The sequence below is a fragment of the Brachionichthys hirsutus genome, unplaced genomic scaffold (genome assembly GCF_040956055.1).
Source record: "Brachionichthys hirsutus isolate HB-005 unplaced genomic scaffold, CSIRO-AGI_Bhir_v1 contig_304, whole genome shotgun sequence".
NCBI classification, from domain to species: Eukaryota; Metazoa; Chordata; class Actinopteri; order Lophiiformes; family Brachionichthyidae; genus Brachionichthys; species Brachionichthys hirsutus.
Window position 1 is genome coordinate 175,156 of NW_027180349.1, and position 13,112 is coordinate 188,267.

The 13,112-nt window shown below is 40.1% G+C and overlaps 1 protein-coding gene across 1 annotated transcript in view; it reads left to right on the forward strand.

Moving 5' to 3' along the window:
* The window catches only part of LOC137913882 (nephrocystin-4-like), a 103,709-nt gene that overhangs the window by 41,418 nt on the left and 49,179 nt on the right, over positions 1-13,112 (forward strand). The window contains exons 9-10 of the mRNA XM_068757502.1: positions 11,719-11,937; positions 12,498-12,624. Of these exons, the coding sequence (XP_068613603.1) occupies positions 11,719-11,937; positions 12,498-12,624 (346 nt within the window). The remainder of the gene's footprint in view (positions 1-11,718; positions 11,938-12,497; positions 12,625-13,112) is intronic.

Below are 13,112 nucleotides of genomic sequence, written 5' to 3' on the forward strand. Positions count from 1 at the left end.
AGTGTTTTGCATTATATGGGACATTTAAATACAGGGAGCTGCAACACTTCTTCCCGCTTGTCAACCAAAGATGTGACAGTTCAAGTACATGTGGAATCCTACTGCGAACTTTAGATAAAGGACAAATATAGTTGGGGCTATATTCTGGGAGGCTGTGGTCCTTAACCTTTGGCTGAAGGAAAAAGTAAATGATCAGAATTGCACCACCTATCTATTGCAAAGATAAAGTATACATACACAACAAGGAGAACTTAAACTAAATGGAACTAAATGTACATTGTATATACCTTTATCAGTGAGCAAAAAAAAGGTAAAATCCTCAATCGTCTTGTTTGCAGCTGCTTGATCAACATCGTTGGTCATGGGTGTTGCTGGAGCCTATCCCAGCTGGTTATGGGTGAGGGGTGGGGTACACACATAGACAGACAACCAATTATGCACTTACCTCAAATTTTGGACAATTTGTAGTGATCAAGTCAAGGAGATTGCATTTTGTGCATGTGTGTGTGTGTGTGTTTTCACGCTTCAGTGGCTCTTAAATTATGTTTACTCACATTGTTTCTTCTGGTGGATTTAAATTAAGTGTGTTTTTCTCATGTCCTATGTTACTGTGCTGTCTGTATCCATCACCACTAGATGGCGGTGTGTGGCACAACTTCAAGGAGCCTCTGTTTGCAGAGGAGTGCAGGACCATACAGTCTGCATTACCGTTGTTCTTTTCCTCTGATTAAATAGAAGTATGTCTTTTGATGTATGTTGAGGGGACCAAGGTGGGTGAAAAGAGTAGAAACAAATCCCATCTCTCCTTCAACAGAAGCACTGCAATCCAGAGGCAATCACTCTGCTTTGAGACTGCCTACACATCTCATCCTCGCTGTGCTGAAAAGCCAGTCTGCCTCTCACTAAAACAAAGAACAGGGCTGGCCTCCTTTTACAAAATTGCACTGCCCTCGTTACCTCTGGTTATGAAGAAAGAAAGCTGTGTTATGTTCATGTGTCCTCGTTTGTGTTTTTGATTTCAGTCATGATTGGGTCTTTCTGTCTTTGTCTCTGTGTAGCACACTGTCTTCCTCGCAGAGCCTTTGAGCAGACTTCTTTCATGCTCCTTAGCAGTCAGAGGCATGGAGATACTTAAATTAAGGAGGCTGGAGACTGGAGAAGAACTGGCAATTAGTCTGATAGGCTGTTCTCAGAGGGGGTCACCAAACCTTAAACTTAACTTCCCCAAAGTGTTAGCTTGAACTTGGTCTCAGATGGATTGATTCTGTAAAATAAAAATAAAAGTCATTTGATGATATTTTAATGGAATTTTAACATGATAACATCCACATGAATTAAATTAGTGTGTTTTCATGTTTTGGGAAATTTCATTTTTTTGAAATTGAAAATTAATGTTTAGTCTCATTTGAGACTTTGGGATTGGTTTCCGGAGCATATCTCAAAAGCCAATAGATTTCTTCTTGCTGACGACGCTCCTTCCTCTATTTGGTTTGAAATGAATAAGGGCATCTAATATTTATTTGTCATTGCTGTGTACAATTATTGGTAGTTGCTTATTGGACATGTACTCCACTCATGGCTCTTGTAATAACATGGGAATACATTTTTTTAAATAAAATATTCACTCGCTAACACACCTACATCAAACTAAAAAAGCATGAATAAATTATAGGTGATAGAGTTCAGTCTGTGTATGAGAACATAAACACACTTATAAGGAAATAATAATGAAACAATATTTGATGTCATTCTTCTGTCCTTTCTTGACATACTCATCTATTTGAGAGGTAAAAATTGGTATCCATCATAGTGCATCATGCCTTCAGCTATCCATTCAAGTGTAAGTGGGCGCCCTCAACATGATTTGTGAAAATACTAGGGTCACTGGCAGCTGACGCCAGACGATGACGGCTCTCCTATTTGTGGCCTGTCAGCAATGTTCCCTCTAATTTTTCATGTGTCTGAGCAAACACACGAACTCCCTGAGCAGACCCCGGACAAATGTTAGTAACATCATAACAATACATTTTATGTTGAACGCAAACCTCAAAGTGCACAATAGTATAAAAAAACATAACAACGAAATAAAATCAGCAAATCAGATAAAGTTAACAAGCAAAGGAGGTACAACATTTTTTTCTAAACAAGTATATATATAAAGTTTTATTTATTTATATATGATAGTATTTTATTGTTTATTAATGCAAGTATTTATGTTGAATATTTTGCTAATAATAGGGTAGGAATTATTCCACTTCTTCCTACTCCTTTTTTGAACTATGTGCTGCATTTTGTTATGTCTTTTGCTTTTTTATCAGTATTTCTTTCTTTTGTATGTACAAATACTTACATATTTTTATACATGTTCGAAAATAAAATTAATTAATTAATTAATTCATTCATTCATGTGGAACTCCTCATCTGCAAAATACAGTCTATAACCTCATTTGTCCTGTGTCCTTCTCACGTCTCCAACGGTTGGACACGTTGTCCAGGTCGATGTCCTCGCCTGCCTGCAGCTTTGACTTTATACGCATCGGCTGGTCCAAACACTTCAAGACTATTTCTGGATGCTATTTTAATTCAGTTTATTAAACTAAGTTCTCTTTCACATTCTGCGCTGGATGCTTGAGATGCAGCACAAACAGCTGAGATGTTTGAGCTTCTAGATTTTAGTGCTGCAGCACCACGTCTGAGAAGGTGCTGATTGACCCATGTTTAAGTTCTAGCCTCATTATGGACTTGAATAATGACCTCCAGAATGTGGGTGCTGCAGAATCACACTTCTCTACCAGTGCAGCAATGTCTGCTGCTCCAAGTGACGTCAGAGCTCAGTGCCTCGATGTCACAAACAGACAACTTCATCCTTCATCCTTCATCCTCTGGAAAACGCGTGTCGCTCGAAAAAGAAAACATCTGCCCCCAGTCTCGCCGTTTCTTCTTCTGTTTGCGCTCCAGCTAAAAAGAATCGCATCTCCTTTTCACTCTGGCGTGCTGAGATGTCGTCACCGCCCGTTCGCCTTGTCCTTATTATAAAGGGTCGACATCAGCAGCACGTCGCATCATAAGCGCGGCCTCCCTCCACATCGGCCACGCCTCTTTGTTCGCTCAAACGCGAAGAACGCATCAGCAGTGCGCAATTGCACGCGCGCGCAGCTTAGAGGGAACGTAGCCTGTCAGTATCAATTTGTTCCAGCGGTAACTTCTTCCCAAGACATTTTTGGCCATTCTTGTTTGCCGATGGCCGCCTGAGCCATGAAATACAGTCCCGTACAGCCCAATGCAATACAATGGGACTTTTGTTGTCCACCTTCTTCTGCTGACAAGCACGAGCTAATCACTCATGGAGAGGCTGGTCCGGAGAAAGTGGAGGTTGAAAGCGTGACTGGCCTGCACAGCTTTGCCTTTTTTTTTTCTTCCAGGAAACAATTTCTCGGCGTGCATGACAGTTGCAGTCATCCAAAACACTGAAATGTGCAGTGAGTGACAGACTCGAGCAGATAGATGGACAGACTGCACAGAAGGGATGAGACATGCAGGAGAGTCTTTGCTTGATCCTCTCCTTTACCTCAGTTATGCTTCTGAGAAACTGTCAGACACCAATCGCGTCTTTGGAACAGTAATTGTGGCGTCTCCCGAGCCCTTATGCTACAGAAAACGTTTTGTTGCTGTAAAAGGATGTGGACAGCTGGGACACTTGTTATGCATTAAAATGGATTGTCCTTTTGTGTTACTGGTCCAGCACACAAACAGTAATGAATGTGTCACGTGTTCCTGTTGTGTCACCTTTGACCCTGACTGGGCTCTGTGAGTGGCACAGTCGATTACTGAGCATCAGAGGAAGTGTAGCCATTAATGACTGACCTTTAAATATACTCGCGGTTTTGCCCTTTACTGAGCTCCTTTCTGGTTAAATGCAGATTGGCAGCATGCCCATTTCTTATTAATTCTGAATTGCAATGTTCCTCCTTCCTCATAGAAGACATGGTCATCAGTAAGTCGCTGTCTCTTGTCATGGACATGACCTCCAGAGCCAGTGGGTAGCATTCGTGTATGCCGATTGCTTCTTGCTGTAGTTTAATAATACAAAATAAAAAAGCACACACATCTGTCTCCTGTCTCTTCGACACAGCCTGACTAGTGTAGTGGATACACGACAAATCGAGACATAAGTGTGGCTGGACAGAGCTGCCGGCACTGGACAGCATCCTGCCACACACATCATTCAGGCATGTGGCAAAGTTTTTTGAACCTCAGCGGGGAGCGCCATTGATTTACTCAACCTCTTGTTATTTAATACCCTTTTCCAAAGGAAATAAAAATAATCTACCACATATATAATGTGTTGTTTTACTTCAGTGGTCTAACAGTCATCGCTAAATATGTTATATGATCTGTAGTTTTAGTATTGAACAGTATTTCGTCAAGCTGAATATCAGATCTCAATCTCTTAATTATTATTGATTCAGTCCTTATTTGGTCTTGCTTGTCACTGCCCACGGATGGTGAATAAGCAGCAGGTGGGCCCGAGACAAGTGATTTAGCTAGCGGCTGGGTTGATTGGTCTTGCTTTATGTCTGAGCCACAGAAATGCTTGTTTGGATTTTAATTGGCTTCTCGACAGGTACATGCTTATAGACCATCGCTTGTTTTTTCCTGTGACTTCCCAGAAATGGCTGCTCGTGTGTTGCAGCGCACGCAACCTACTCGTACGAGTGCATTACCACGGATCGCTGCAGGATTTAACGATATTTCTTGAATGAAAAGCATCTCAAGAAACTCTGTCTTATCTCATAGACATTAAAATGCCCCCTTTACAATGAGCCGCTCCCTCAGTGTCAGTTGCCCGAACTACTTACTGTACATTGTGTGACATTAAAACGCAGTCTTACCACCAGTGCGGACCTCAACGTCAAACAAACCACTGGTTCTGATCTGAAATGTCATACAAATGTTAATTAAATGTTACTCAAACACGTTAAGCATAGTAATGTCCCCAGGATTGGAAAGTGATAGTTCTATATTTAGCTGATTTGTGGCCTATTTCGGAGGTCATTCCTCCCTTGAGGTCCCTTTTCCTCTCTCAAAAAGAAAAAGGGAGTTGAGGATTAGGCAAGGGTGGCTTCATGCTGCAGAGACAATATTTTGTCCGCCTAATTAAAGTGAATGTCAACTCTCCCTGCACTGAAAAGTGCATCAATCTCCCCCTGCGATCAGCCCAGAGTGAGTCTTACCCTGACAGTGCCTGCCAGCATTGCGATCCGTCTCCAGACGGATGCTTTGCCCTGACTGCCTGAGAGGCAGCGGCGGTGATGTTTGCACATCTAATGGTTGCAATGTGAATGGCCTACTCACATTCAGGCCCTGCTTCAAGTATAGAGAAGTTTATCCACAGACTTCAATGATTCTCAATGCAAACTGGAGTCGCATAAAGTGGTAAGTGGCATTTTGGAGGCATTAGAGACTAAACAAGCTGGCGCAAAGCAAGTTTTAGTTGATCTTTGTTCCACATTGTCATGCAGGAACAAAATCCAATGCTAAAATTGTGAACAATGACAACAAACTTGAATTATTGTACCCATGCATGTTTGAAACTCAAAGTACTACTAATTAGAGTTTTGTCATTCAGCTGCTGGTAACATAGCAGTCATTTTTATCCATCTGTTTAATTTCAGGAAGATGGTGTGAGCCTGCAAATTTTAAATCTAATGACAATTTATCTATCCTTTAATATTTCATTTTTTGCTGTACTTCTTTATATTTCATATAAACTTATCTTTCTTATTTTTCATCCATCATCTTCAAAGTATCCGTTCTACACTAAATTGTTCACGTCAGATATGCTGGGGTTAACAGCTTTTCTGTATTTGCGTAATGTCACGTTGTATTGAAGTGATGCAAGCTTCATGTTTGACTGAACGGTGAGACTGTATGAACGCATTTCTTTAGTCAGAATTTTATGGAAAACACTGTAGTAGCTGCTGTGCTCACCTAATGTGATTCATTTTCTTTTTTTACATTCTTCATCCAATTATCATCTCCACATGATTTTAGTTTTTCATTTGGAGGTAATCATCAAGTTGACAAAGTTAATCATCTCAGGTTGCGCTCAGTTAAATGCATTCCTGCTAATTTAAATGAGAGCTAGTGACAAAAGTATCCCATTTTCTAAATGAAATTTAGCCTTTCTTTCCAACACAAAGCCTGTCTCACCTCTTCCCTGAAAGCCACACAACAATCTTTGTTCTTCGGCCTTCATCACCTCTGCTCTGCATTCGTCCTCTTCCTCTTCTTACTGTACTACCCAGTGTGCCACCTTGCTGACCGGTTTAAATCATTCCACGACACTAAATTGTTTAGAAAACTAAACAGGTATAGTACTGACTTGACAGTTTGTTAATTTGTTCATTACAAATGCGATTTAAGTATTGTAACGTGAATCTTCTGTCTGTACATGCATACAGAAAAGTACACCGAAATCCTAATAAACAAATATTTCTGAAAAAAGCTGTCATTTTGGCCAGGCTTGGCAAATACTCTGATGCATTGATGACATCAGCCAGCCAATCGACCAACCAACCAACGAAGCGACCAAGGATAGATCACTTACGCCAAAATGGAAAAAATAGGCACTTTCACTAATTGCTCTGGGCAGTGAACACATGCCTTTCATCTCCTTGAAGACTTTCTTACCATCAACCATCAGTGAATCTGCCTGTGATGATAACGATAGCCTGCTGGGTTTGTACTACTTGTGCGATGGATGAAAAAGTGAATGGTTTTGTGCTCCTTTCTTAATGATCTTGGTGCATGTTCCACTCACTTCCTCCAGGGCTTTTCATTGTAGACAGTAAGTAGCAGGAGCTGTAGGCTGGTGCCTGTCACAGGGCCTTGGCTGAAATAATGACTTGAGTGTCCCAGTATACTGAGGTTATAGTAATAACTGTCAGACTGTCTCCCATCAATGCTCACATCCCACAACACATGATTAAACTTGTTGTACTTTTGAAAGCCTTGAGTCACTGAACGTGTTTCCATTTCCTTTGAGTATCATCAAAATTATGTTCCTGCAGGTTGTTTATTGGTACCTTGTCACAAACCTGACCATTTCAAGTTTAAATGAGCACAGCTACATCAGCTATGAATTGGCGGCCTTGAGCACTTTTTCCAGCTAATGAGCTGCAGTGAATTGTACCAGGAGTGTCTCTGCTACCACTTCCTCTTGTCTACTGGGAAATGTGGTATCAGTTTCCTTTGATATTGAAAACTCAGTGTCCTGTCACCTCTTAACAATTTCCTCTTTTTATGCCTCCACTTCAGGTCACAAGCTTGAGATCTTTTTATTTTATTTTTTACTCTAAAATATGTTTGAAACAGACACTTTTATTTGTCTAAGGCTTCTGCAGCAGTTTACTTTACACTTCTAAACAAGGTTGATGGATTCCTCGCGTGGAAACTGCTTTGCCAGTTGGAGCAATTATGTGTGTCAGGGAAAGTTCCTGTTATTGTTTTAAGTAAAACTTTACTAGCGGGTGGGGGGCGGGGGTTGGACGGTACGTAACACTTTATTCCGTAATTGTACCTTTACACGTACACTTACATAAACTTAGACATAAAAGTTATTCCTTTGGAAGGCTTTGTGTTCTTGATAGCCTTCTGTTGGAGGATTGTACATATCGTCTGGACTGGCATGCCAAATCACTTGCGCGGACACCACGGTCACCTTTATCGATAAATTCATGCTTCGTCTCCATCGTCTTCGTGCCTTTTCTTCTCACTATACCATCCGTACCACTCACTTTCTTTGGATCACTTATTACAAAGAATATTCACAAATACAGCGAAAGAAATCACTGAATGAGTGAAGGGTTCTTGTAGCGCTCGGCCATTTAGCACCAACATCTTTAAGCGTGCTCGCTTCTCAAATTTATGCTCGCATCGCACAGCAAAATATAATGTGCAGACTGGCTTGTATGTCGAGGTATTACTGTACAATGTAATATATTTTAAGTAGCTCGGATGTTGCCAGCAAACTATTCCGCAGTCGGACTTATTTCATAGCACTCAGATTGAGTCATAGGTCATGACCCTATTGGCAACTTTCTTCCCGCTGGTGGCCCACAGCACATTCACACATCCTCTGATCACCTCTTACACAAAACCATAAAATGCTTCCACCCGCATGTTGGTGTTTTGTTTTTTCTGCCGCCATGTGATTATGGAACCGCCTATTTCAGTTCTTAAACCTTTTTTTAATGCCTCAAAACATTGTGGAGTTTGTGTACAAGGATTACAAGCAAGGCGCAAATCTCCTGCCCGGGTTTAAATGAAACTATTATCCTTGTTTGTTTACTCAAACCACAACTAAAGAACAGCTTTGAGATTCCATAAATCCTATTGTTTGCCATCCCAAGCTGTCAGCGCTGCATACAGTTCATATGTAGATCACCTCATTTCAACGCCTTTCAAAACCACTGCACTGAAATCCTAACGGCGATAGATGCTTCCAGCCACGCGTTTCAAAGGCGTGGATGTTCACTTCACGTGTCAGAGGTTTCGGCTCAGGCTTTTCATTTTTTACTTTCCTTCTATTTTCATCAATTTTGAACAAAATGTTTTTTCCCTTTCCTCTCTTTGAAAGACTGAAGTGATGAGTACTGAGTGTGGGACAGAAAATGGATTCCTGTGCTGTCGGTTTACCTGTTGAAGAGGCTGCTCATTTTTCCTTTGTCGCTGTTATCAGAACGCACCTGACTTTTCTGTCGTCTCTGTCACTGAATACAATCATTGAATAATATGAGAAGGCATGTCTGAAATGTTCATTTTGTTCTTTCCCTCATGATCTGTGAAAAAAAACAAACAGATTAATTACCTCACAATGTTGACTACTCTATGCCATAAATTATTTTTCTCTCATTAAATTACTTGCAGAACATCGCTACTTTAAAAATAGGCTTGTTTGATTGACTGTTTCATGTTAAGCATCTTATTAATTCAAGCCCCACACGATGGAGAAACAGCCAATGCCTCAAGGAGTAATATATTTTATTCTGTTTTATGGCCGCTGCATTTTGCTCGAGCTCCGAATCAAAGAAATAGCTGTAAATGCCGATTCTGAAACAAACGCCCTCTCTAGATGAAGTATTGATCTGCATCTGGGGTCTCATGAAAAGTTTTGAACAGGTCCTCCGAGACCAAATAACATACACAACATACATTTAATGAGGCACGCCTTCTTCCAGATGCAGGCAGATCAGTAGTCTGTCTGACTGACAGTTCTGTATTTGTTGAATTTTTAAAGATGTGGCACAAATTGACTAAGTTAATTAAAAAAGTATGCAGGTGATTTTTGGATTGAACAAAGATATTCCTTTTGTCTGTTGCAAAACGTCTGGCTCACATTTGTAGCCCCTTACAGCATGTAAAATGTCAGCTCCATTAGCCTTTCTGAACCTTTGACTTTAGACTAGATTAGTAAGTAAACAGCACGAATAATTAGCATAATGTACAATAATCTGACCCTCACCCAAATGAAAAGGCAGCACTGTTGCATTGTTGTTTAAAAACTGAAATGGTGACTTTGTGAATAATGATCTATCAGGAGTAGACAGAAAAAAATAAGTAATTTGTTAGAGAGCTGCAAAACATATTAGGGACAGAAATGTGGGGGATGGTCAACAAATACAACTTTAACAGCAGAAACACATATCGGTTTCAGTTTGTTTTTTCTGTAAACTTTAGCGTGACCCACCTAAGTATTTCTCCGAAAGGCAATGTGATGCCATACATCTCAATGCTGTATTTAGAAGTAGGCCGAGATGAAGAGACTGAAAACACATTTTCACGGTTGTGTCTAAGAGCAGTTAAAAATGCTTTGATTAAATTGTACAGTTTTATTAAGTAGAGAAGTTCACTGACTGATGCCTTAAAAGCATTTACAGTAATGATGATACTTACATGAAGGATGACCTATAGGCCAGGATTATGGTATGGCATGTAAATACTCTGCTCAGGGGAACGGTGAGCATTGTGAACCATTATATGCTACACTTTATCCAGTAATTTGAACTAACAGGCTCCTTTTGTAGTCTGCACTGTCCTAGCTATGATTGATCACAATTGTCTAAGGCTGAATAGCTTATTCATCGATTCTGCAAAATCTCTGACTGGAGTACACTAGTTTCTGTCTATTTTTTTACATTGCTTTGTAAATACCGGTAATTAAAAGGTTCATTAATATGTTTGTGCTATAATTTATCATTTACGTTTTCATAGCAGCAATAGGGGCCGAGGCTCAAAGAACCAAACTATCAACTCGGAAAGTACTCAGAGAGCGCAGACCTCCGCCAAGCTGCTCATTCCCCTCATAATTAGATTTACACGATCCACATGGTGATCTGGATCAGCACCACAAGGTTCTAATTTGTTCTTGGTATCTTTAAACACCAATGAACAGTAAAAGTGAATCAGAGTTGATGTGTATTTGTAACGGATTTGTGAATCCGTAAATGGAGTTTTCAATGTTTTTTTTTTTTTTCCTGACCTCATTCTGGATCAAATGCAGATGAAATGTGGAGATAGAGATCCCCACCCTACGTGACTGTGTCAAATTCCATAAACATCGGTCAATAATCAACCGAGATACTGAGGAACACATTTTGAAGCTCCATTGACTGCAATGTCACCAAACATTTCGAAGTGATCCAGAATCCAGGATCTCTTCTGGATCATCACCAAAATGTAATCGTCTGTTCTTGGTAACTTTCCCAACATTTCCTGAAAATATCATCAAGATCAGTCTAACTTTTTGAGTTATCTTGCTAACAGACAAACAAACCAACCAAAACATAACGTCCTCAGCGGCGGTAATAAGCAGTTGGGGTCTGTACTGACACAGTGGTGTACTGCACTTATTATCACTCACATGTAGTGGGCATGTCAGGTTTGAGCATAATTTTTTAACCCAATACAGTAATGATCATAATAAGCTAAATTATGACTTGTTTTTGAAAGTCACTAAAAAAAGACACCGTCTTCTACATTTACTGTAACCTAAAGAACCGGACTGCTGTACATGGGAGAACCGTAGCGATGGTTACTTTTACCAGATGTAGGCTATTGTTTGTGGAGTCAAATGCAAACTGGAGTACGATAGACTGATGGAGTAACAGAAAAAAAAAGTAATTACAATTTTAAATGTTTAACAATTTATGTTTACATTGGATTTGTTGATGCATATTAAATTCATAATGGTCTTCTTCATTAATGCATTAATTAATAATTAATTACAAGAAGACATGCTGAAATGTATGCCGTTATTAAAGAAACATCTTTTTGTGCTATAATGTGCAGATAAAACTGTTTCGTTTTGTTTTATGTGTGATTGTAGTGGCAAAATTATTGCTGTATCGGCTTGGTTTATTAGTGGTTGTAAATTTGTTGTTGATTCAAGATGGACATGAAAGCAAATGTTCTCCTAAATCCCTGCTTGTTCAGGTAAATCGATGAAAAGTTGATTACTCTGACAGTGTAATGTATTTGAATCAGTGTTTTCACTTGAGATAAGGTGTCATGGAAGGTATTCGACAGCATTTACAGTACTTCAATGAAAGAGTATTCGCTTTGGAGTCACAAAAGATCGTGTCTATAAATTAACACAATATTCAATATGTAACTATGTGAATGACCTCTAATTCGTTGCCTTTTTCCGTCACACAGCTGTCTGCCACCTCCACATCCCGAGGGTCCTTTATGCAGTGCGTTCGCTGGGCCATTTGGTTCCCTTTCCAGGAGCCTGCCGTCTGGGAGCAGGAAGAGGTACAGCTCTTTTTGCAAGGAGGTGCAAAGCCAAACCCTCAGGGAGTCATGGTCTACAGCAACCAGCCATCGGCCAAAAGTCAGAGCTCTGGGCCACTCTTAGCTTCAGACACAGTTCAGGTGAGTAGCGGGGAGGAGCATCTCTGTCCAAGGAACTAAATGTAAAGGATGCTTTGAAATACATTGAGGTGATGATCTGATCCCAGCACCTTTCCTCAATCTCAGATGTTTCCCTGAAGGAAAGATTTCACATTGTTTTACGGTACTATGTGGTACATTAGAATGGAATAGAATAGAATAGGCCTTTATTATCATTACAACAAGAGCAAATAAATAAAGCAAAATGTAAAAAAAAGATGGCTGACATAAGACATAAGGTAGATCATGTTAACCATTAGGATACTTTATGTTGTCTTTAATGGTAAACTTCCACAATGTACCTGTGGAAGGCCGTATTCCACTTTCCTTAAAAAAATAGTCTAAACCATCTTCACAGTAAAGCAAATTGTTTTTCTTGAGGTAAAATCTTTCAGGAGAATCTGCTATGATAAAATCACTAGATATCGCTGCCACATGTCCTGCGCTTCCTCTTATTGCTTCAGTCCTTCTGTACAGCATCTTAAATAGTCATTCTCCAAATGATATGGCTGTGACTGAAATGTCTGAAACTTTCTCCTCAGGTGTCAGAGGCTAAAGATACAATAGCATTCAGGCTGGAGAGGAAGGCGTCCAGTACCAAGATGTCTTTGAGGACAGAAAAGGAGGATTTGACAAGTCAGAGAAGATCACTTTTATCACTTTCACGAGGTAAAGATCATTTAAGTCAAATTGGCTTTTTAAGCAAGTCTTCATTCCTTGGCATGGAGAAGGCACAAGGTAGGGCAATATGAAGCACTCCCCAGCTGGAAGGAGGTGAAAGTGTTTCTCCTGCTCACAGCATTCAGAGAAACTTCATTCTGTACACCGAGGTGTAATCAAAGTTGTAAGAAACAAGCATCAAATTAGCGTGTCTCTGCATGTAATAACGCCCCCACCTCTGCAGTGTTATCTCAATTGCGTCACCTGCTCTCGTCATGATTAACACACTTCATGACTGTGGAACTTTGACAACAAACTTTGTTTGACTTTGGCTGTGCATTCAGGTCTCTCGTTCTTGAACGAGCCTTATTTTGCACCCTGATGCTTAAGTCTTTGTTCTGACCATGGACAACAACAACAACAACAACACCACTGTCAACTTTCCACGCTTCGGATTTGGACTAAACAGCTTTTGCTTATTCCAGCATTTGCTATTT